This window comes from Anolis carolinensis, chromosome 3 (assembly GCF_035594765.1).
Source record: "Anolis carolinensis isolate JA03-04 chromosome 3, rAnoCar3.1.pri, whole genome shotgun sequence".
NCBI lineage: Eukaryota > Metazoa > Chordata > Lepidosauria > Squamata > Dactyloidae > Anolis > Anolis carolinensis.
In genome coordinates this window covers 120,674,233-120,698,136 of record NC_085843.1, presented here as the reverse complement: position 1 = coordinate 120,698,136, position 23,904 = coordinate 120,674,233, and the positions used below count along the sequence as shown (strand labels likewise).

Sequence of the window (23,904 nt, the reverse complement as noted above, 5' to 3'; positions counted from 1 at the left end):
TGTATCTATTTCTTCTCTCCGCTCTGTTTCTGCTCTCATTCCCATTCTTTTGTCTTTGGACTTCTACTTTTACATCTTAGTGAGTGCTGTGTGTATTGAGATCTCTCTCTGCTTGTGTGTCAGGAGAGATGTAGTGCTTGGTGATTTTTCCCTCTTTTGAACCCTAGAGAGATGGAGTTAGAGTAGCTCAGACCCAGTTCTTTACTATTAAGAAATGTAGTTATTATTTTTGTAAATAACCCTTTTGTAATTGTAAAGATTGAACTCTGCATGTTTGCCTCCTAAGCTCTAAATTTTTTCCGGCCACAACACTTCACGCTTTGCTTGCTGTGAGCTGAATGCTCAACTATAAATATCCCATTTTTGTATTTTTAGATGCTCTGCTGTATTTTTGGGAGCTTTCCCTAACAGAAAATCGTAGCATAATACATTATAATTGTAATTTAATTTTAACTGCAAATGAAATAATGTCCTTTTTAGTTACTTATATAGTTGCTCAATGTACATACTCATTAAACAAAGAAGGAAAAACATGGTTCATATAGTTCAAGTGCTGGTTCATGCTCTGTTGTGAGTGCTGAGGTGAAAGCAAGATTAATAGGAAGATAGTACCTGCAAGGGGGCGGGGGGGGGGGGGGAGATTTGGCACTACAATAGCAATAATTCCTTTTTAAAAAAAGGAACTTTCAAATGGCTGACACCCACATTCTGTGCTCTGTGTTCTAAATACTCTGAGGGCCAAACTATATATGATGGCAGTAGGTTTATATTTAAATCCAGGTGTAGCTAGCCACATTTAGCGTGAAACATGGGAGATGGCAACCTTCCCAGCATCTGTAGCTTACCAACACGCACCCTATTCAGTCTTGATGCTTTCAATGTGGCTACTCCCTGCCCAGATTCAAACAAATTGTAGGAAGAGATCTGGGTTAAGAACCCTTCACCCTCCAAAGTCAAGTTCCTATGTTTTGTTGCAAGGAATCGTAAAAACGCAGACATGAATGCGTGAGTTATTTTTATCTGGTGAATAGCTTCCACAACATAAATTTAAAGAAATGGGAGGAATCTCACCTTTCTGGAAGTGGAAGTAGTAATTGATCTTGGAACTGCACAATGGGAATCTCTACCAGGATTGAGACTGACAGTTCTACCACAGCAGATATGTCATTCACTAGCCAACAAATTATTGGAAGCTAAAGAAATCATTAAAATGTGGATGATATAAACATTATTGAAGATAATATATTATATTACATTCAGGAAAGGTAAATCTATTCTTGAGGAATATGAGAGACTTATGTGTTATTGAGAGGAAAATTATACACAATCAGAAGCTGATATCCAAAGGAATATGGCTGTCTTTTAATAGGATATAACAGATTTTGATTCATGAGCCCACCATGAATCAATAGAAATGATATATGATTGATTCATGATATGCTTGGATTCACTCTATAAATCATTAAAACAAAAAACAGTTTGGGCTAATTAACAATAAAGATGACAACTCTGGTAAATAAAAACAAGGGGAATAGAACATTTTAAATGTGGCTGCAAAGCTGCATGCTTTTTGCTAGCATTGAATAAGGATTTTTTTTTGCAAAGGATTATTGTATTATCAGTTAGAACAGATGTAGGGTTCACCATGGTCTCAGGTCTAGAAATGCATTCCCAGCAGATATGTGTATTCGGCAAAACTTGGACAATCATTGCTAATATATCTATTCTAGACCAGAACTATACCAGCAAGACACAGAAATGGTAAAATGCACCCCCATATGAGGAAAAGATACCCATTACTTTTTAAAAAGTAATGGCATCTGATCACTTGAGTGCCTAAAGAACTAACTCCTGTTAGCTGCATGGATACACCAAGCAAACCACACACATACATGGCAAAATCAACCATCACTCACCTTTCCCACAGTACATCTTCTCTAATGTCTTCACAGAGAAGTTGTCCTTTCATGTAGGCATTCACACTACTCAGAAAAAAATAGATTATCTGAAGGATGCTCTTTGCCTCGCTCATGTGGTCATCACTGTATTCTATACCTTAAATACAAACAGATATATATCTTCAGTCACATAAGGTAACACTAAACCTTCAGCAAAAGCAAATCACCCCTAAACAAATCTTACCAAGAAAACCGCATGATAAGTTCGCTTTAGGGTCACCATGAGGGGGAAAATGACTTAAAGGCACACAATGACAATTATTAAACACAAACAATGCTTACATAAAAGTGAAACTGTATTCACCACATTTCTGCTCTGGTCATTTCTGGATGAAGAATGTGAATAAAGAAAATGGAACAAGTGGTTGTGTGGCTGGACGGGAGTCCTATTTCATACCAAAAAAACAACAACATTGGAACTGTAGTTGTTTATTTTTCCTAATGTTATACAATGCCAACTGGGATCGACAGAAGAGGCACCAGATCTGAACCTCTGAGATTGCTAAAGGTCAGATCTTCTTCTGTATGATACTAATCTTCAGTATTTCCCCAGTACTGTGCCTGTTTAAGTTTCCTTCCCATTTTAAATAGAATTGTCAGAATGAAAACTAGAAAGGGCTCCTGCACTTTAAATTGTTGTGTAGAAGAGGGAAATTTAACAGGTATTACATATCACCTGGTTGCTTGATGAACATCTGGTAGAATTGTCTCCTCTATATAACCAATAGATACCTGAACACTCTCCAGCTTTCAATATTTCAACTCCACTCTAAAAAGTCAACTATTATAATTTACTAAAAGGAACCATTTATGCTGAATTATACCAGCATTTCTGCCCCTACATTTTGGCTGTGATGCCATCCACCACTAGATTGCATCTTCCCAAAATTACTCTAAAATTGAGCACATTTCTCTGTCTAAAAGAGGTTGCCCATCCTTGAGAGGAGAGTGTGATGAATTGCTCAGCGGATAACAAAATAGCATTTGCTAGGCAGATTTTGGTCTGATCCAGTAAGACATGGACCACTCAATTCCTATTTAAGATAACTTCAGATATTGTATATGGACTTTCTTCAGATATACAAAATGTATTGAACACAGTAAATCTAGTTTTAAAATGACCCTGTACAAGACTGGGGTCCTCTTAATCTGGCGTACAGACTAGAAGCTGCTTGAAAGTGAAACAAAAACGTTTCTTTCTCGACCAAAGCAAAGATCTCTTCAAATGATTCACAAACTGCAGATCTTCTCAAAATTGATAGTGCATATAAATAGTAATTTTTTCAAAACCCAATTTTTTCAAAATAAACATATATTTTCTAAAAATCCTAGTATGATGTAGGCCATATTTGTTAGACTTTGGTTGAGAAGTATCCACTTCACTATGTAACTTGCTGGGTGAACTTGGACCTGCCCGTTTGTTGTTTGTTGGGCTTGTCCCCATTTAAGTCGCCCTGAGTCCCTTCAGGGAGATGGAGGCGGGATACAAAAATGAAGTTATTATTATTGTTTGTATGCATCTCTGTCTCTCTTTCTCTTGCACAAAGACATATACACATTGCCCCTTAAAATACTTCATAACAGATACTGCGAAAATTTAACTTGAGATCTTTCCACCCAGCCAGTTAACCCAGGACTAAATTTTAAGAATTATTAAAAAAAAATTAAAATGTACTCAGGTTACCTTCAAAATTACAATTTTTTCCCCACCAAAAAAACTATCTGATACAAAAACAGCCATTCATGGCTACCCGACAGATGAAGATACAAGTGCTTACAATGATACCATGAATCATAAAGTCTTGTCTCTAAGTCACAGAAATTTTATTTACCTGCCCTATATCTGCTCCGCAAACAAAGCATTCTAAACTGATCAGATGAAAACTCCTTCAAGAAATCCTAAAAGATAAGAGAATATAAGAAGAAATAAATGCTAACTCTTGCTCTACTACCAATGATGGCACAATCAGTAAGAACATCAGCTACAGCATGAAAAGGCTTCAGGAATCCTACGTTTCACATTAAAATGTAGCATGGATCCAATTTTTCATTGGGGAGGGAAGCCAAAAGTCCCACAGATAATTTATTTGCAGGTCTGTGACTGTAAGACACACATGGGCAAACTTTGGCCCTACAGGTGTTTTGGATTTCAATTCCCACAATTTCTAACAGCCAGTAAGCTGACTAGGATTTCTGGAGTGAAGTTAAAAACACCTGGAGGGACGAAGTTTGCCCATGCCTGCTGTATGGGGTTTGAGGCAGGGCTCCTAGTTTCCAATGGAATAATTCTCTAACACACTATATCCAGTCTTTCTACATTCCTTAAAACTCCCATTATTTTGCTGTTTCAGACTTCTTATTGATGTTTCCTCCTGATCACCACCTGAACAATTGTATGAAAAATATTGGTACATTGATAAGGAATTTTGATTCACTCAGAAATTAATAAAGTAAGCTTTTAGTTCTCATGGCTGCAGAAACATTTGCATTCAAAAGCTACAACATGGATAAATATGCAGAGGGTTCCTATATTATTTATATACTCCCATTGTCTAGTATCTGTTATCTTTGCATTCAGAAACATTTTATGAGATTATACCGCCCAACAGCAAAAAAATTCTTGGGTGTCTTGGTTTTTAGGCCTGTTCTTGGTGTTCTTTGGTGTGTTGATTCAGAATATTGTATTGGATAGACTGCATCAACTCTAGTTTGTTAAATATGGTCATCCTGATTTTCTATGGGCGAGCAGATGGCAACTGGTAGATGGCATCTGTATCTCAAAAACTAAAGCTGATAGGAGGAAAATGATTCCATTATTGGAATCTGCAGGTCAGATATACCCAGAAACAGGGCTAATATTTATGGCATTAAAATGTGTGTATGTGTGATGTCTCATGGGCCTTGTAGTCCTGTTCCTAGTACTATTGTGGCAGACGAGGAGGAAAACATGGGATTTCCACCGGTTCAGCCAGAATCGGAGCCCCTGCACCTGGAGGATGTTTGCCCTCAAGAAGTCAGCCAAACAAGCCTTGGGCAGAATTCTCCCCCGTTTTCCCGAAAGGACAATTATAATAGAGATAGAGGAGCCAGGGAGGCTAATCGCCGGAGCCTCAGAATCGCAGCCAAACAACTAGCTGATTAGGTCTGCTTCCCTTGGGAAATTCTAAGGAGTCATGCATCTGGACAGAGTTGGGTTTCTCCAGGGAAAGTGTTCTTCTGGCGGGAAACGAGACCCTATTTAGGTGTTTTGCCGCAAGGGAAACCTTGCGGAGTCAACTCGTCAGCTTGAGGAGTGAGATCGTGTGTGGACTTCGTAACCCCAGTTCCTTGTTTCCAGGACCAAGTTCCAAGCCTGCCTTGTTTCACGTTTTGCCTCGGACCTCGCCACGGACCTTGTTCTTGCTTCTTGTTTGCCTCGTATCAAGTCTTGTCTAGCCAAGAATCTAGTTTGTTTTCCAGCCTTGTTGTCAAGCTTCAATGGACTAAAAGACCTTGTCATCTCCCCACACTATTGCTTGGCAAAGTGTGTGTTTCGGTTAATGGATTATAACTTTGGACTCTAATATCACATATTGGACATTATTTTCCTGGACTATATTTGACCTTTCCTGAAAGGTCTACTTCTGAACTATATTCTTCACTTGTTTTTATTGACTTTATATATTCCTTTAATAAAGATATTAGATAGAATCTGGCCTCTGCGCATGGTTATTGGTGTTCTGTAGCCTGGGTCTTGACAGTATGTCAGAGTTATATAAGACTCAGATTTCTACAAAACTCAACAGCTCAGTGAAAGACAGAGTGAATATTTCCACCATATAACCACAGCCAAGGTTCTCCCAGTCCCTTGGTGTTTTGTGTTGTGAAAACCAGCTCCAAGGATCCAAACCTAGAGTTGAATTTGATATATACAGTATCTACATTGCTTTATGGTAGATATGAAAAATTGATCTCTCTACTGTCGTACCATTTCTCAGACCACTCTTTCCATTTAATTCAATAAACAACATTGTATGCTTTATCTCCTTTCTTAAGACAAAATGGATGGAGAAATATATAGATTTCTGCCAATAAGTGAATTTGATTAAACTTTAGATGAGAAGATCACGAAGACTTAAAAAAACCAAACAGCTTGACTGGAACTATTTAGCACAATCTTAGAAAGGGGGAAAGCGTGCCCCAGTAGGTGTCTGGAATCTGCTCATTTCCAAATCAGGAAAACAAAAAGCAAAACAGTTCTTTTGTGAATTTTCATAAGGGAAAGCATTCTCATGATTCAACAAGAACAAGTCTGGATCAGTGGACTGAAACTCCACTTCAAGAGAGGATTGAAATGGTTGTAAAAGAAAAAGTATCCATCATTTACTCTATGAGCAAGAATTGAAACATAGTAGTTAAGTGATGTATTAATTATACTGTACAGATGCATCCCTGGGCTAAAAAAGACTGAAACTTTAATTCAGTCAGTAGGCTGTTAGGAATTGTGGAGCTGAAGTTCAAAACACCTGGAGGGCCGAAGTTTGCCCATGCCAGCTTTAAATACTTGCTCTGCCCTCAAGTTCTAAGACTGATTTTTAGCAACTCAAGAGCATTACAAAAATGCATTGAGAACTATCTCTACCCTCCGCTGAGTTTTCCAGATTTTTGTGGAACTGTAATGGATTTTGCTGCCAATGCTATCACTTTGCCAGCAAAGGTACAAAATATCTGTACCCATGGACTTGAGACTGTGAAGAACATTAGTACTTGAGGATAAAAAATATTTTCTTAGTGGCCCCAATGTTGAGTAACGTAACACTTGTAAACTGAAAAGTATTTAGTCCTTTTGCTGTGACACACCTAAATAATCTTTGGCGGAATCAACTGCTTCCAGAAATCTTCTCGGTGCAATTCCATGGCCACATGATCTCAGATTGACTGTACATGTATCTGGAAGGTTCTGATTTTTTTTTACAGTGCATCAGCAGCAGCCATCCAAACTGACAAACGGGGACCTAGAGCAATTTGGCCATGAAAGAATAGATAACAATTGGAGGATCCTCACAGATCAAAACGGAGCCTCCAATTCTTGAGTCAATCCAATGCTGTACTGCTGCTGAAGGTGCTTCTACCAACTATTAACTCGGGAGGTTGATATTTATGCAACAAAGTGCCAGTTTGTTTTTACTGACTTAACTTCTGTGCCGCAGTAAAAATATTTTACGTCTTCAGTGATGAGCATCTTCCGTATATCAAGTAGTAATTAGATCCAATTAAATCCATCCTAATTCCAGGTTGTAACATCACAGATGTTCTGTAACATCACAGAACGTGGAAAAGCCAAATGAAGGTAAATACTTTTGCAAAGCACTGTGGTGTAATACTGCAACTCAAAGGATAAAATAGTAGGGAAGCAGAGGCAACCCATGAGCTCTTTGGAGTAAGAACAGAACACAAATACAACAAATTGTTTTCAAAGCCCACTCACAGCAAAAGGCTTCAAAGAATTAAACATATAATACAGTAACCTCTTGTTTTCCCCACAATCTCCTTTGAAGCTTAGATGAATTTGAGTGTAAAATGAAACACAGTAGTTTATAGTACCTTAATAGTAATGTAGTTTTTGAGTGATTTTGACATTTTTTCACTCCCTTTAACATGTAGATGTCCTGAAACAACAAAAGCGAGTTGATTTTATTTTGTTTATTAACTTTCAAATGGAAAACCAAGTGAGATAGCTCATTCCACTGCTCCCCAGAATGTAAGGAAAAAGGGTGAGAAAACACCAACAGTGATACATAGTCCATTTAAGGAAAGGAATAATAATAATAATAATAATAATAATAATAATAATAATAAAAAAACTTTATTTATACCCCGCCACCATCTCCCCAACGGGGACTCGGGGCGGCTTACATGGGGCCATGCCCAGGACAATACAATATAACAAAATATAAAAACAACATATCATAATACAATTAAACAATACAATAGATAATAATGTACAGTACAACACAAAGTCAAGAAAGCAATATAACAAGGGCGGGCCGCATGAACACTAAGTTAAAACTCGGGGTGAGAAAGGGATAAGAATAAAAATACTCCCCAAAGTTATGCCCTCAGATGTTATCCTGGCATTATATAACCCATGTAAAAACCTGGAAAAATATCTGTGTGGACAATTCATAAGAGTGGCTTGGACCTTGAGACCTTGAGATACACAAACAGAAATATGGTCAATTTTTTAAAAAGGTATTACAATGTAAAATGGGTTATTTAAGTTGTATCTTACCAGAATGTAAAAAATAATTTGCCCATTGGTCACACTGATGATAAACTTCACATTGAGCAATTTCATTTTCATGATGGGGAAACGCAAGATCTATCCCACCAGTGTGAATATCTAAGTGTCCTCCAAACACTAAACTGAAACAGAAATATTCAATAATTGAAGAGAGAGAGCTCGCCAGCCTGGACTAACCAGAATCACAGAAATGTTCATAAACATAAATAGGAAATAAATTAGTCCTAACAGGACTAATAAACCCAAACTCTTGGTTGTGATGAAGAATTAGGAGCCAAGGCTGGAGCTGATTCATACTATTACAGCATCTGCCCACACTTACCATTTGCAAAATATGAAACACATTCTCCCTGAAAGCAAACTTGTTGGATTTGAAAACTACCAAAATATTTGCATAAGAATCTAAAGGACACTATTGATGGTATTAAAAGTACCCAAAGTTCACATGCTTTATTTTCTTTTTAAATACATAAGTTAATTGTTCCTTTTTAATATATGCATCAATAAAGTCACTCTATGTTTTGTTACTAAAGCAGACAGATTGCAGCACTTTATCAATTTGCTTTGATCTCAAGCTGAATTAGCATAAAAAGGAACAGATTAAAAAGCTGTACAGGAAAGACATTCAAGATAAACAGCTGACAGACTGGCATTCTTAATTTCTAGGTTACAGTGCAGTATCAAGAGTTAGGGTAAAATTTATGATACGGACAGAGTAACATACTTAATGAAAGAAAACTGAGGCAAACCAATAAAGAGTGCAGATTGGAAAAAATACGAAGCATATAGAAATTCAGCAATGGCTTAAAAGAAACAAAAAGGAGAAGCCCGGGGACTCAAATTAAAATGGAGACCAACAAATAAGAATAGACAATTTGAATATAACCGCGAAGAGTAGAAAACAGAAGACCAATCTTACCCTCACTATCCCTTCTCACTTTTTCTCCTTTCCCCATTTAGCCTTTCACACTTTTTTCTTTTTTCTCTTTCTTTCTTTTTCCCCCCTTATTCATACCCACCTATTCCTTTATGTAAAGTACTTAAAATCTGAATTTTAAAAAGTTAGGATAAAATATAAATGTCAGTTTGTCACAAATATATTATTTCCCTCTTTCGAGGACCATATAGACATCACTGCAGAAGTGCAGTGATTTGGTCTTTAACTTGCCACAGTCAAATTTAACAGCAATGTGGGCTTCAAGGCAAACTGTCTGGGACTCAAAATAACAATTTGCAATTGGTGAGAGAAGCTGGAATGGGAGGCCTATGTGCATGGTTTCTCTCTTCCACATACAGTAGAGTCTCACTTATCCAAGCTAAACGGGCTGGCAGAAACTTGGATAAGCGAATAAATTGGATAATAAGGAGGGATTAAGGAAAAGCCTATTAAACATCAAATTAGGTTATCATTTTACAAATTAAGCATCAGAACTCCATGTTATACAACAAATTTGACAGAAAAAGTAGTTCAATACGGATAAATGTTATGTTGTAATTACTGTATTTACGAATTTAGCACCAAAATATCACGATATACTGAAAACATTGACTACAAAAATGGCTTGGATTATCCAGAGGCTTGGATAAGCGAGGCTTGGATGAGTGAGACTCTACTGTATTTCAAGAGACCATACGAATTTGGACTATTATTTCCTTGGATGCTGCAGTATTTCCATTTGCCTCTAGATGGCTCTGCTGTTATCTTTAAACAGTTTATTATTATTGTAAGTTCTAAAAATCATAGTTTTGCAACCAACTCCAGCTTGTCAAGTGATAAAGCAAGACTACCCATGGAGGACCATAACTGTTTAATTGACTCTTCAGTAAAAGGATACTTAATGAGTATCTGAAATTATTTTATATCTATGATGGCACTACCATGTTTATATTTTTTCTGTTATCACTAAGAAATCTGCCTGCCACCTAGAAACCCTTTCCTCTCATCTTCATCATTGTTTTGTCAGCAGAAATACATGGGATGCAAAAGAAACTGGTTTCTTTGTTCAGCATTCACCATCATATCCCTGAGAGAAGGGCTTTGGCTTCTTAAACTTTTCTACTTGCAAGCGCTTTCAACCAGAGACATTTTTATGTGATCCTAGCTATATAGGTATATAAAATATATACAAAAATCAAACATTTATTGGCAATAAATCAGCATTTGCCAGACTTACTAAAGAGGCTGACTTCCTTTTTGTGGAGTACAGCTGATGCATTTTCTGCAGACTCCGCTGTAAACACTGCACATTGTTGCAAACAGATTTGCGTAAATGGGTAGTGTTCAGAATACTTTGAGGACCCCATTTGGGGTTGGCACCCACAGCTTAAAGAGAAGGGTCCTAAAATTTCCCTAAGCATGTCCCTACTTCTACAAACCTACAATCACATTACAGACCACAGTTTATGGCTTGGTGTCTCTCAAAACCAATAAATAGATCTCCTTATTGTTGCCTTCTGACAATCCAGTGGCTGTCAGTCAGCTAACACTGGGTTGGTGGATCCTAAAACACACATATGCACACAAAAGAGCTATGCACACTATTTACATCCTCTTTGGATTGCATGCTTTTGAAAAGCTCATAGGCATTTCAGTTGAGCTCCAGTGATGTCTATGGGAAGCATATGACTCTATGATTGTAACAACTCCACTGGCTGCCAGTCCATTTCTAGGTACAATTCAAAGTCCTGATTTTGAGCTATAAAGCTCTATATAGCTCAGATCCAGGATATTGGCTGGACATACCTTCCTATTTGAGGCTGTGGCACAGAGGTTAGGATGTTGAACTATGACTTTGGAGACCAATAGATTGCCCCTTAGCCATGAAAATCCACTTGGGGAAGTCTCAGAAAGCCCAGCGATAAGGTTACTTTAGTATTGCCATAAATCAGAGATTACCTGAAGCCACATAACAACAGCAAAGATTCTAGGATTTTGTAGAAATGCATTAGTCTCAGTCCTATCACTTCCGCAGGCACATTTGGTGTGAATACAGAAATGACTTTTCTTGGGGGCTACTCCCAAGCATCTTAGGGATTTATGTTATGGCAAGCAAAAACTTTCCTGTTGCAGCAGATTGTTAGGAATTTTAATAGAGTGCGTTTTGCTGATTTTTATCATCTGTTTTTAATTAATTTACTTTAAAGGAATTAAACTCTAGGGTTGGTCTTTTAATGTATTTGTCTTAAAGAGATTAAATTTTGGATTAGTCAACTGCATGACTGCTTGCAAGGTTTTACTTATGTATTTGGTGCTTCAACCATACTGTATTGGTTTTAACTTTGAAAGCTGCCCCAAGTCTCATTTTTGAGAAAAGTGGGATGTATATATACATATGCAAACACACACATAATAAATATATAAATATTATATAAATAATAAATATATATAACTATATATACTATTTAAAAAATAACAAACATTTCTCCATTACAAATGAAAATTAAATTGCCTTTTAAAAGGAAATATGATGTAAGATTTGGAGGAAAGAGCACACTGTACTGAAGGTGTAATGGCTCTGTTGCAGCTCCCTACTCTATATTGAAAAAGAAACAAGGAGGAAGATTTCAGACTAGCTTACCTGGATATGGTTGAACATTCAATGTGCCAGCCAGGCCGCCCTTTGCCCCAGGGTGAATCCCAGCACATCTCTTGAGGTTTGGCTGCCTTCCAAAGAGCAAAATCCTTCACATGGGACTTATCACTATCCACTGTCAATAACAAGGGGTAATGTGTCAGTGAAGATGAAGTTAAAAATAAAAAGATGACTGCATTTCCGCAGCATAAACACTACATACACCATGTTTTTTTTCTTGCACTGAAAACACTCTGGTGTAGGAAGAAGTGTGCACCCTGAATACAAACACTTAACTAGAATGACGCATGTCCGTATGTTACAAACATTAAGCATGTTGCATCACATTGTGAAATAATTACTGTAAGATCTGTACTGCAATATTCTACACTGCTTTGTGATGGTGGTGATTCAACCCTTATTATCTCATTATAGAACTCAGAATAAAATCATGACAATCTAGACATCCACTGAATGAATGAGTAGACAAAAGGCAAGGTATTGGTGAAGGAAATGGAAAACTGATTTATACCAGTCGTATTTCACCCCTCTTAGCCTTAAAATAACTTTTAACAACAACTACTCATGAGATTTGAAAGCTTGCATAATATATTGTGCACAATTGGTTGACCTGATACAAGTTGCACTTCTTTTTGGATTTTACTATATTATGTTGCATAGCCGATACACCTAGCCCTGGATTTATACCAAATTAAGACTCAGCATTTGGACAAGTTACATTTTGGAATACAATTTCCAAAATTTCCTCAAACCAGGTAAGTCACTATGGGAATTGTCTGAGATCAGACTGTAAATTCACCAAGCCAGCATGATGATTACAATAGCAACTACGAACCAAAGGTTTTTCCTTCCACTTGCTTGGTAATTATTTTAAATCCGGGCATTAAATCAAAGTTATTCCAGAATAAAGGATGCCTGAGAGACACTGCTGCATAGTGTCCCCTAGGCATCCTTTATTACGGAAAAACTTTGACATCTTATATAGACTTAAAACGGTGACATGTAGATTCCTGGAAAGGAATTTTCCTTCTACAAAGACTGGCATGTGAGTGATTCCCAACATGATAGAACCCTAATAGAACCATGCCCTTACACCAGGAAAAAGAAATTGTGCGAGCTTCATGTACTCCAAGACTTACAACAACCCTCAACACTTCAAAAATATTTGCAACCAGGAAAAATGCCCTCCAAAAATCTACTGGCTGCAGCCTCAAAGACCCATTTTGGCCTCCTAACCAATTGTAAGGCATTTGTTTTCAGAACATGCTGCTTACAGTTTTGTTTTGGATTTTGGGGGTGGGGGTTGGGATAAAATGGTAGAGGGAAGATCATGCAGCTAAATAGACTATTGGAAGAGGAAAAGAGTTGCGAAGAGTAAATTTTTGCTTTCAGATTTGGGGGTTTGTTGATGGAGTGACCTCTGGAATTTGTCTACCGCACTTTACGCAGTTACTGTTTAAATACCTTGTATGCATTGCAGCATTTGTTTATAATGCAGGGAAAGTCTCCAGAATATATTGTTTGCCTCAAACATCTATCAACACGAAGTGTATCATACAGCAGCAAATTTCAGATATATTCTAGTTTAATGCAACCTCAAATTAGCACATTAAGCAAGCAATCAGATTCAGGTTCACATCTTCAATTTCATACCTGGTTCTTCTTGAGCATCAGGATAAATATTTGCCAATTTTCCGTATCTTTCTCCCCTAGAACGGACATCAAAATAAACATTACCTGTTGGAAGTAAACAGTTTGGACTTGTTATAAAGTTAATGTTACTTGCTGGTAAATGGCGCAATCCAAAAATTCCTCAACACTATCTAGGTACCACACAATCCACCTGTGCCAGCAGCTATGGGGAGCTGGTTCTTTTCACCACATAAAGCATCCTGTACTTGGGTCAGAATTTATACTTAACATAACTATTTATTTTGAGTTACTGTGGGTCATTATACTTTCTGTAGCAAGGGTACAATAAAATCAAAGTTGCTTTGCTGGTGGCACAAGCAACATTTCCCAGTCTTCTTTTTAAAGCAGGAGTGAGAATCATATAGATTTCCAGATGTTTTAGGACAGCAGCATGCATCATTCTTTAACATTACCTATACAATTATAGGCTGCCAATACTTAACAATCCAACAATCCAATATATAAAGCAAGGTGAACAAACTCCTTTTTCTTTTGTCCTAAAATACACTCTATAGACATTTTGACAGAAATTTCTCAATTACTGTGCCATACACTTATCACGTATAAGAGAAGCCTGCCTCCTGCAGTAATGTGAAGTTAATAAAGAGTACACATGAAATGCAATTAGTTAACTCTTTAAGCACTGATATAAGTAATGAAAATAAATAACTTTCTGTAGCTTCAACAAAGAATGGAAATTAATTATTTTGAAAGGTTAATTATTTTCAGGTTCTGACTGATACTAAACAGGGAAATCTGCTACAGTCCCTTGTTTGGAAATGTGATTCAAAGGCAGCTCATTCTCTCCACAACCAACACAGATCAATATTAAGGGGGGGGGGGTGGAATTGGCCTGTCCATGAACCAAATGTGAAGAGCAAGGTAACATCAGGACAACTGGGCCTCTTGAACCTCTAACTTGAAATAACATCCACTATGGCCAGGATGACAAAATGCTATTCTGCAAGAACAAGCAAGAACAAGCAAGGGATTTTAATGTAATGGACACCCAGTGGAAACCAACAGAAGTACATGCAGCAGTTTAATCAATGAATCCAAAACACCCATTCATGAGGAATCCTAAGATTTAAAGCATTTGAAATTCTGTAATGACTGCCTTTTTAAAAATCACTTCCACCTCAACCCTAATGTCAGAACTGTAGAAAGCACAAAAGCATAAAAGTGAGACAACAGACACCCAGTAACAATGTATTTAATAATGCCTATATTAGTAGAAGTGCCAAGCCATATGTTTAAAATGGCATCTTAAGTCTATTTGTTTTAGCATTTGTGTCTAAGACATTTCTTGGCTGAGGTCTCAAACCTTGGTCAAGAATCAAACTGGGAGGGTAGAAAAAATGACAGACAGGCAAAAACCAATAGATATAGACAACACCATGATTATATAGCAAAATACAGGGAAGGAAAGAGTTGCTGCTGTGGGTGGACTTTAAACTAGCAAAATTGCCTGCTGCCTCTTTTTGCTCCCTTTGATACAGTCTCTAAACAGCCTTCCAAATTCAATGAGGAGAAACAAGCTCTTCCTGAATACCTGCAGGACAATGAATGCATTTGCAGCTCAACAGGTGGAGCAGATGTTGTCAAGGTGAGGCATAAACAAGATTAACAGAAACATCAGATCTAATATGCTAATATCTAACACAGACATAAATGGATAATTGTCCTGTTCTCTACCTTTTGAGGTTGCATAGCCATGTCTGCTAGCAATGATCTTCTGTATAAAAGAAATAATCTGAGGAATATTTTCAGTCACTCTCATATAGACCGTAGGAGGAAGAACCTTAGCAAAAAAAAATGTAATTTTATTATTCCAGAATCCACACCTTTGCTGGAATGAATTAAAATGTCCCAAAATACAGTGTAAGCTTCAAATTATCCAAATCCTTTTATCAGGCTCAAGCGTACAAAATGCAAGAGGCTGGAACACAAGATAAAATAAGATATTATAGCCAATGATTTTGCCCTGAGGTTTGAACTGTAGGCCCAGTGCCAAAATGGAGAGTGCAGCCGTAATGAATTAGTCACTACCAGGTAGAGATAATAGGACAAAGTAATAGCCTGATTTATGAAAACCTAAATGCGAACAGCCTTTATTCACACTAGCAAAGCTGATGGTTAATGTTGAGCTAATTATTTTAATTATTACATATTAAGAAGAATATTAGAAGTATATTTAAAGGGCTACCCAACCAATAAGGCCTCAGACAAGTCAGCATCTTGATAGTTAAGCCCTTTGAATAAACCTGGCAAAATAAACTGCTCAAGTTACCAAAGATAGAGATTCTTCCCATCAAAACATGAACCAACAAATAAAAAGTTCAATTTATTGGATTAAATGTTTGTACCTTTAAGGCAGCCATATCTTGCTTAAAGTCTTCCTCATAAAAACGGGCAAGAGTCAATGGTGATATACCCATCTGTTTTGAAAAAGGAGCACACTGGTAATCATATACACATTGGTTAACTACTAACTTGCTGAAAAAGAGAGAAAATATTCAAATAAAACTAAGAAGACTCATTATATGCTCGCTTGAGGAGAATACCAATCTTACATGTCAGGGGATCTGGGACAGGGAGAACAAGTGATCTTCTCCTTCATTTAAATTTAACTTGGATTTCAAGTACACCCTAAATGTTGCAAAGCAAGAATAACCGGTAACAGCTCTCCTGAGCCGCTGTGAGCAAAAAACACACAGCATGATCACAGACATCCCTGAAAAGACTTAATATTCACGTCATTCAGAGCGAAGAACACAACAGGATGAACCCAAATGGAATGAGGAAACCCCATGTGTTTTGGAAGGAAGCTGAACAAAAAAAAAAAAAAGGGAGGCGAGAATTATTTATCCAGAAGGATTTCACTCATTCCAATTTCATTTTGGCTATGTGACATTCTTCTCAAAGGTGAGTGAGAAGCAGCACATGACCAAATCTGTCTCTATAATGACATGATACCATTATGCTGTCAATATAATCTTGACCTGGATTACCTCAGAAATAAACTTTTCTTTTAAAATGTGTCAACAGTTCAAATTAGGGAAACAAGCTGTGCGTAACATGTAAGACATCTCTGTGCAGTGAAAAACAAAGTGAATCCCCTTAAGGTGCAAGAGACATGATAGAGTCAAATGGCTTAATTAGGGTTAGATTTCTTGACATACAAAATATTTCAATTGCTTAGAGTATTATTAAAAACTTCATTGCAGAAGATAAAAAGACAATAATTTACTAAGATACATCAACAGAATGTGTTTAAATGAAGAAACAAGTAGGTGGAGCAGGATTTTCTGGCACTGTAGTGTTCAAGTCCTGTTGTGCCAAACAATGGGAAATTCTGAGCATGGCTTGAAGCCAATTTGCTACTCTGGTCACATAGCAACCACGGTTTAATTAAGATGAGAAAAGTGGTGAGTCTAGGAAGAGATCATACAAGAACAACATCCTGATCTCAAACTCTTGTGCTTGCTTTGAGACTAGCAGTATTTTTAACTGATGTAAAAAAAGAAATCAGGAAAAGGGATGAAAGCAAATTGTCAGCCTCCCAAGTACACAAAAAATGGATCTTGTACACAAGACCAGCCTAATCTAATAGATTTTATGATGAACAAAATTCCAAACCACAATAGAAATATGTACTACTTACTAGAGTAGGGCCCGGTATGTTTCATCCGTGGTTTTGTACCATGTCGTTCATTCATACGGAATGGTACGGCAGACCCCTCCCCACACGGATGAAGCAGTGAAACGAAAGTGAAAGCAACACAAAACCGTTTGCTTTGCTGCTTTTCGTTCCATATGGTGTTCCCTGAGTGGCCCTGGGAGCATTTCCTGGTTTTCTGACCCAGTTTTGGCCAATCAGAGGAATTGAACGTTCTGGCATCGCCATGCAAGGCTCTGGTTATATAATGGGGTGAACAACCCCAAAGAGATATTGTGGGCATGTCCTTCTTAGCTGCTAGGTGGTGGGGCTGCTGCTCTGCCTGCCACGTTTGTTGCCTCTTGCCTGCCTCAGTGCCTGCCTTGCAGCCTCCTTATTCTTTAACCTCAGGTCTCCTCTGCATATCGAGAGGGAGACCTCTCAGAATCAGTGGTACCTTAAGCCCTGCCTTTAACCTCAGGTCTCCTCTGCAGATCGAGGGTAACACGTCTTAGAATCATTGGTATCTTAAGTCCTTAGATGGCAAGTTAGAGGGCAGGACCACTGGGGAAAGAGGGAATGTTTTTAAGGAGATTTTATTTATAGAAATAAAAAAATCCCTAAAATTTGGGGGATGACCCAAACCTTGTAAGAGTTGGAGGGCTAAAAGTGATAGATATGCCCTCCATGTGTGGTGATTTTCACCCCTCTAGCCCTAAAACTGAGCGGCAGGGGAGCCTGGGCAGCCCACCCATACCTGCCAATGGGACAAATGCATTTGTATATTCGGATGGAGAAATGAAAGAGCTTATTTGGATGGGCGCCAGTTTCAGAAGCGGCAGACAGGCATGGAAACAGGGCCATATGAATGGAACAAACAGAAACAGGTATCAATGTTATACAATGCACAAGATACTACTTACCTCATTGGCTCTCTTAATTATTTTGTCATCGATATCTGTAATTCCCATCACCATGACCACTTCCTTTCCAAATAAACGTGTCATTATTCTTCTAATTATATCAAACCTGACATAGGAGCTGAAAAGAAAGGTGCATGCACGTTACGGTTGATGGATAATGCTAAGATTCTCTCGGTCCCACCACTGTCTCAAACACGGTTGGTGGGGACGAGAGAGAGGGCCTTCTATGTGGTGGCTCCCCGGCTCTGAAATACTCTCCCTAAAGGTTAGCCTTCCGGGCTAGTTTAAAACATGGCTCTTTAGCAGGCCTTTGACCTGTTGTAATCTAAGGCCAGATTTGAAGATCCACCAATTGTTTCACTTTGCACTTTGATCTGTTATTGTAGACAGCCAGCTTTATTCGCAGGTTCTACTGAGTTTTAGGAATTTTATAATTTTATTGAATAGGATTGTATATGTGTTTGTTATTTTTAAATTTATGATGCTGTTTATATGCTTATGTACTGTCTGTTTATATGCTGCACTTCGTAGTGCTTCCGTGAGTTGCCCGAGTCCCTTCGGGGAGATGATGGCAGGGTATAAATAAAAATGTATTATTATTATTATTATTATTATTATTATTATTATTATTATTATTATTATTATTATTATTATGCTCAGCCTCTTTGAATGAAGGCCACCATGTGAGTGCACTAGAACTACAGACTCCTAGATGATTCTAAATGTATTGTGGCATAACTAAATCAGGAAAGGTTAGACTCCAACCATACAACCAGAGTCTATTATGGGATGCATTTTATTTGGAAGAATAGTTAGCTGTGTTCTGTTTATCTCCTGAGGTCAGAACTGTTTAATTCCAAGTACACACTCGGAATTAAACAATTCTGACCTCAGGAGATAAACAGAACATGGCTAACTAATTCTTCCAAACACAATACATGCCTGGCCTACTGCTGGAGCACTCTAGGGTTTCAGCAATATGAAGTGCTAACTTGGGGTCATTTTACTGCTATTGTTACACAATGAAGAGTCAGAAATCATTCCTCATCTACCTTCTGCACTCACATGCTTAACAGAACCAGATATGACACAGATATGACACAGCTCCAGGAAATCTTGGATAACAAACACTTCCTTGACCAATTTTAAACTAGCTTCAGAGCAGGATACAAAGTTGAGACTGCTATGGTCACCTTAATGCAGTGGTTCTCAATTTGTGGGTCCCCGGGTGTTTTGGCTTACAACTTCCAGAATTCCCAGCCATTTTACCAGCTGTTAGGATTTCTTGGAGTTGGAGCCCAAAACATCTGGGGACCCACAGGTTGAGAACCACTGCCTTAGTGGATGATCTCAGTCTTAACATCAACAAGCAGTATTGATGCTTCCTAGATATCTCAGCAGCATTCAATATCATTTAGTTTAGCTACAGTATTTATACCCTGCATTTTGTACCCCAAAGGGGAGTCAGAGCAGCTCACAGAGCACACATACAGCAAACATTCAATGCCGATTACACAATCAACAAGGACTGACAACACAAGCAGAGGTAAAGGCATTTCCCATCTTATTTCCAGCATCTTGGGAGGCTGTGCTTGACTCTGGCCGGGGGGGAGGGGTGTGTGTGTGCTGTCGCTCCATTTTCCATGGCAAGGAGCTTCTCCTCCCAATCAATGTCCTTATTACCTCTCCACTAAAAGCAGTACCTATTTATCTACTCTTATTTCTGCTTTCGACTTGCTAGGTGGGCAGATGAGCTGGGGCTAAAGGCAAGCCAGGCTCAAAATGTTAACTTTTTGATCGGAGGAGCAGCTATCCCCAAACACCACCACCTGCCTGAGAGGTAGACCTGAACCACTGCAACACAGTGCCTCCAATTCCCAGCCCCTCCAGGCATTCCAGAAGAATACCATGGTCAGGGGCTGGGCTTAGCCCAGTGGACTAAACCACTGTGCTGCAGAAAAACCCTGCTCCTCTAAAAAGAAGATGTTATGTGGTATCCTACAAGGTGCCATTCTATTTCCAATGTGAGTCTTTAATATTTAAATGAAACCACTGGGTGAGACCATTTGTAGGCATGGGGCGGGATGTTGTCAGTATGCTGATGACACCCAAATGTATTTCTCCATGCCTTTCAAAACAGCTCTAGCTAAGGATAGCATGTCTCCTTTGAATGAAAGCCTGAAGGAGGTAATTGACTGGATGAGGAAAAACAAATTGAAACAGAATCTAGACAAAACAGAGGTACTTGCCATCAAGGATCCTAATCTGGGGCTGGAGGTATGTCAACCAGTTCTGGATGGGGGTTACACTCCCCCTGAAAGACTGTGTTTGCAGCTTGGGAGTGCTCCTGGATCAGTCTCTCCAAATGTCAGCCCAGATAGATGTGACAGTCTGCAGTGCTTATTATCAGTGTCAGCTGATCTGCCAGCTGCATCCCTTCCTGGATTTGGAGGACCTAGAGATGGTAGTGCATGCACTGATAAACTCAAGGTTGGACTTCTGCAATGCACTTTACATTGGGTTACCTTTGTATCAAGTACCAGAGTTAATGCATATTCCAGATCGTAAGAACATTTTCTCCATGTGGACTTGACAATGTTTTGCCTTTTCTTTCCTACCTCGTCTAACTACTGTTGTTGTTATGGTCTTCACGTCATCTCCAACTTATGGGGACCCTATAAAAGGGTTGTCTTGGCAAGATGTATTCAGAGGAGGTCTGCAACTCCTGAGAAAGTTTTATGCTCTTCCAGACTTCCTCTTAAACTGAGAATATGGAACATCCAAGCACATCTCATAGATGAGGAGGTATTCATTTACCCACATTTTAATTATAAGCTATACTTCTCAATTACACTTAGTAAAAACCTGCCTTGTGTTGAAAAAGCCAGTCTGTAGTAAAAAAAATAATTGGCATAGGATATCTAGAAGCCCCGGCCACATTGCTGGAGGAATTCCTAAAATTTTAAAGAATTCTTCTAAAGTCTGGAAACTTTATATTTATTACTATTGGCATAATAATAACTGCTATTAATATACTAAAAGCTGAAATCTATTCTATACCTAATCTAGTTGATAAAATGCTTATTTCAATAAACATAATCAATAAAGATAAACAATGTGTAAAAACTCACCAAGCATGCCCAAGGTGTGCATGATCGTACACAGTTGGTCCACAGCTATACCTATCAAGAAGAGCAAAAAAATAAATAAAATCATAAAAATACCAACTGACAGCTAAATGAAGGTGGGAAATGGAAATGTTTGTGAAGGGTACTTGGGAAGACATGGAGCCAGAGTGTCAAGAACATCAAATTAATGTGCTTGGAGGTTTAACAACCTCATCAGGGCCAAGCTTGTTTAAAGGTTTTTTGCCAAGACTGTAAAGCTACGACCACAAATTATACAGAAATAAATGGCCTAAACAGAAATTCTGGGATCAGATCCTGGGATATAGGGCCTGTCTGGAAGGGCCCTGCAACTATCTGATATGGAGATCAGCATTTTTTTCTCAATATGCCAAGGACTGACATCATATTTTTACCATTGACTACAAATACATTCCTGGAAAACTCTCCAGGGGCAGCACTTTAAGGAGCATGGCTCTTGTTATATGCCTTCAAGCCAACAGTATGGGGATTTCCTAGAAAGATTTATTCAGAGGCTTGTCAGTGCTTCCATCAGAGAAGGTGTGATTTCCTAAAGGATGCAAACTGTATGAGGTGACACCTTCAGAATGGTTGACACCAAATTGACAGTCTATACAATTCTTGTAACAGTGTTTCAGCAGAATTTTTTTATTTTTTATTTTTTTTTAAATTCCTGTAGATATACCCACAAAAACATTTTTCATAAGCCTAGCCTACACATACTGCATTAATATACCTACAAGTTTGAAGGTCTAATAAACATCAGAGGAATTACCTAGTTACAATGATGCTTTGAATCATTTGGTTTTGTCTGTATGTGCTGCAAGCACATACTGTTTTTGTTGCCACAGTTATTTTGTAGTGCGTGTCTAAAATTGTCTGATATTTTAGCTATAATATTGTGGTCTGGTCTGGTTTGGGAGGAAGTCCGTGCCGCTGGGAATCTCAACCTTTGTCTCCCAGAATCCTAGCCAGGCTCTACACTGTAAAATGAATACAGTTGGGCACCATTTTAACTGTCATACCTCAATGCTATGGCAATTTACGTGGAATCAAACCACATTAATTGTAGTTTTTCAAGCCTTCTCAAATTAAAGAGTGCTGTTGCCTCACCAAACTACAACTCATAGAATCCCATAGCATTGAGCCATAGCAGTTCAAGAGGTGTCAAACTGCATTCATTCTACAGTATTGATGCACCTAAGGCCCTTTCTACACTGCCATATAATCCAGATGATGAAAGCAGATGATCCACATTATCTGATTTGAACTGGATTCTATGAGTCTACACTGCCATTTAATCCAGTTCAAAGCAGATAATCTAGATTTTATTTAGCAGCTTGAGGCCCCTTCCATACAGCTGAATAAAATCTCACAATATCTGCTTTCAGCTGGAATATATGGCAGTGTGGACTCAGATAACCCAGTTCAAAGCAGATATTGTGGGATTTTCTGCTTTTATATTCTGGGTCATATGTCTGTGTGGAAGCCCTTGTCCCCCTTCAGAAGAACCCTGAGTCGCCCTCACCTGCATGTACAGGGTTTACAGTATTAAGCTGAGTCCGACCTGTACAGTAAATCCTATGTTTTATTCTATTTATATGTTGTAGGTTTCAAATTGTATCATTTTTAACATTGTGCGCCAATTCTTAGGGCCCTTCCACACAGCCATATAACCCAGAATATTGGAGCAGAGAATCCCACAATATCTGCTTTGAACTAGGTTATCTGAGTCCACACTGCCATTTAATCCAGTTCAAAGCAGATATAATGTGGAATTTTATTCAGCTGTGTGGATGGCGCCTGAGTTTTGTTAAAGAGAGGAAAGTGGAATGATGATAATAATAACAACAGTACTGTGTTGATGCACCCCTTGCTACCTTCACTTACAGGATTCCATAATATTGAGCCATGGCAGTTATAGCGTTTTCAAACTGCACTAATTGTACAGTGTAGATGCACCGTCAGCAATGAAGGTCGCCCACCCCACTGCAGCATCTTCACTGCCAGGAAACCTGGCATGTTGGTTATATTTCATGCCTGGAGGTACCCCCAAACCCCGCCAGGAAGGCAAACGAGCCGCCTTTCCTGCAAACACTGCAAAGTCCATGCCCAGACGTCTCCTACCAAGTGACCACATCGGGGTTCCGCAAGACCAGCGGCTCCTTGCTCTTGCTGAGGCTGTTGTAGGTCTGGATGCCGCTCTCTGGGCCGCGGGGCTGGAGCCACTTGGCGCCACCGGAGGAGAGGCCCATCCTCTGCAAGGCAGGCGAGGCGGCTCGGAGGCGGGCCCGGGCCGGGGATAGCAGCAGCTGCTGCAGCAGCCAAGCGCGAGCCATGCGCAGCACAGGGAGGCCGCTTCCTAGGACGAGGCCCAGCCCGCGTGGCAGGAAGGGAGGAGAGGCGGGCCAATAGGCAGGCGGCGAGGCACTGGCTCCTCCCTCTCCCCTCCCTCCTTCCTCCTCGCGCCTGCCCAGCGGAACAGCCCTCGTCGCCTGTAGCAACAACAACAGCCGCCGCCGACTGTACGCCGGCAACAACAGCGAGCCCTCGGCTACAGGCGGAGCCCAGCAGGAAAAGGAGGAGCTCGGGCGCCTTTCCTGCAGCTTTTTCCGTGCTGCGAGCTCCGTTGGCCGGCGGTTGGCAATCTC

General features: G+C 39.0%; 1 protein-coding gene across 5 annotated transcripts in view; it reads right to left on the bottom strand.

Annotated features, from left to right (window-relative positions):
* cars2 (cysteinyl-tRNA synthetase 2, mitochondrial) overlaps positions 1-23,904 on the bottom strand; it is a 50,939-nt gene that overhangs the window by 17,354 nt on the left and 9,681 nt on the right. For 2 of the 5 annotated variants that reach the window (XR_010004358.1, XM_008106998.3), the window contains exons 1-11: positions 23,381-23,659; positions 21,239-21,289; positions 18,108-18,225; positions 15,893-15,964; positions 15,222-15,327; positions 13,488-13,571; positions 11,820-11,949; positions 8,230-8,363; positions 7,542-7,606; positions 3,791-3,857; positions 1,917-2,055 (exon numbers count right to left, since the gene is read on the bottom strand). Coding sequence is in view for 4 of the 5 variants with exons in the window: in XM_008106998.3 (XP_008105205.1) it covers positions 1,917-2,055; positions 3,791-3,857; positions 7,542-7,606; positions 8,230-8,363; positions 11,820-11,949; positions 13,488-13,571; positions 15,222-15,327; positions 15,893-15,964; positions 18,108-18,225; positions 21,239-21,289; positions 23,381-23,592 (1,178 nt within the window). In the remaining variant the exon portion in view is untranslated. Of the gene's footprint in view, positions 1-1,916; positions 2,056-3,790; positions 3,858-7,541; positions 7,607-8,229; positions 8,364-11,819; positions 11,950-13,487; positions 13,572-15,221; positions 15,328-15,892; positions 15,965-18,107; positions 18,226-21,238; positions 21,290-23,380; positions 23,661-23,904 lie in introns of those variants that run through there. The other 3 variants (XM_016992312.2, XM_062975457.1, XM_016992313.2) reach the window with 2 other exon arrangements.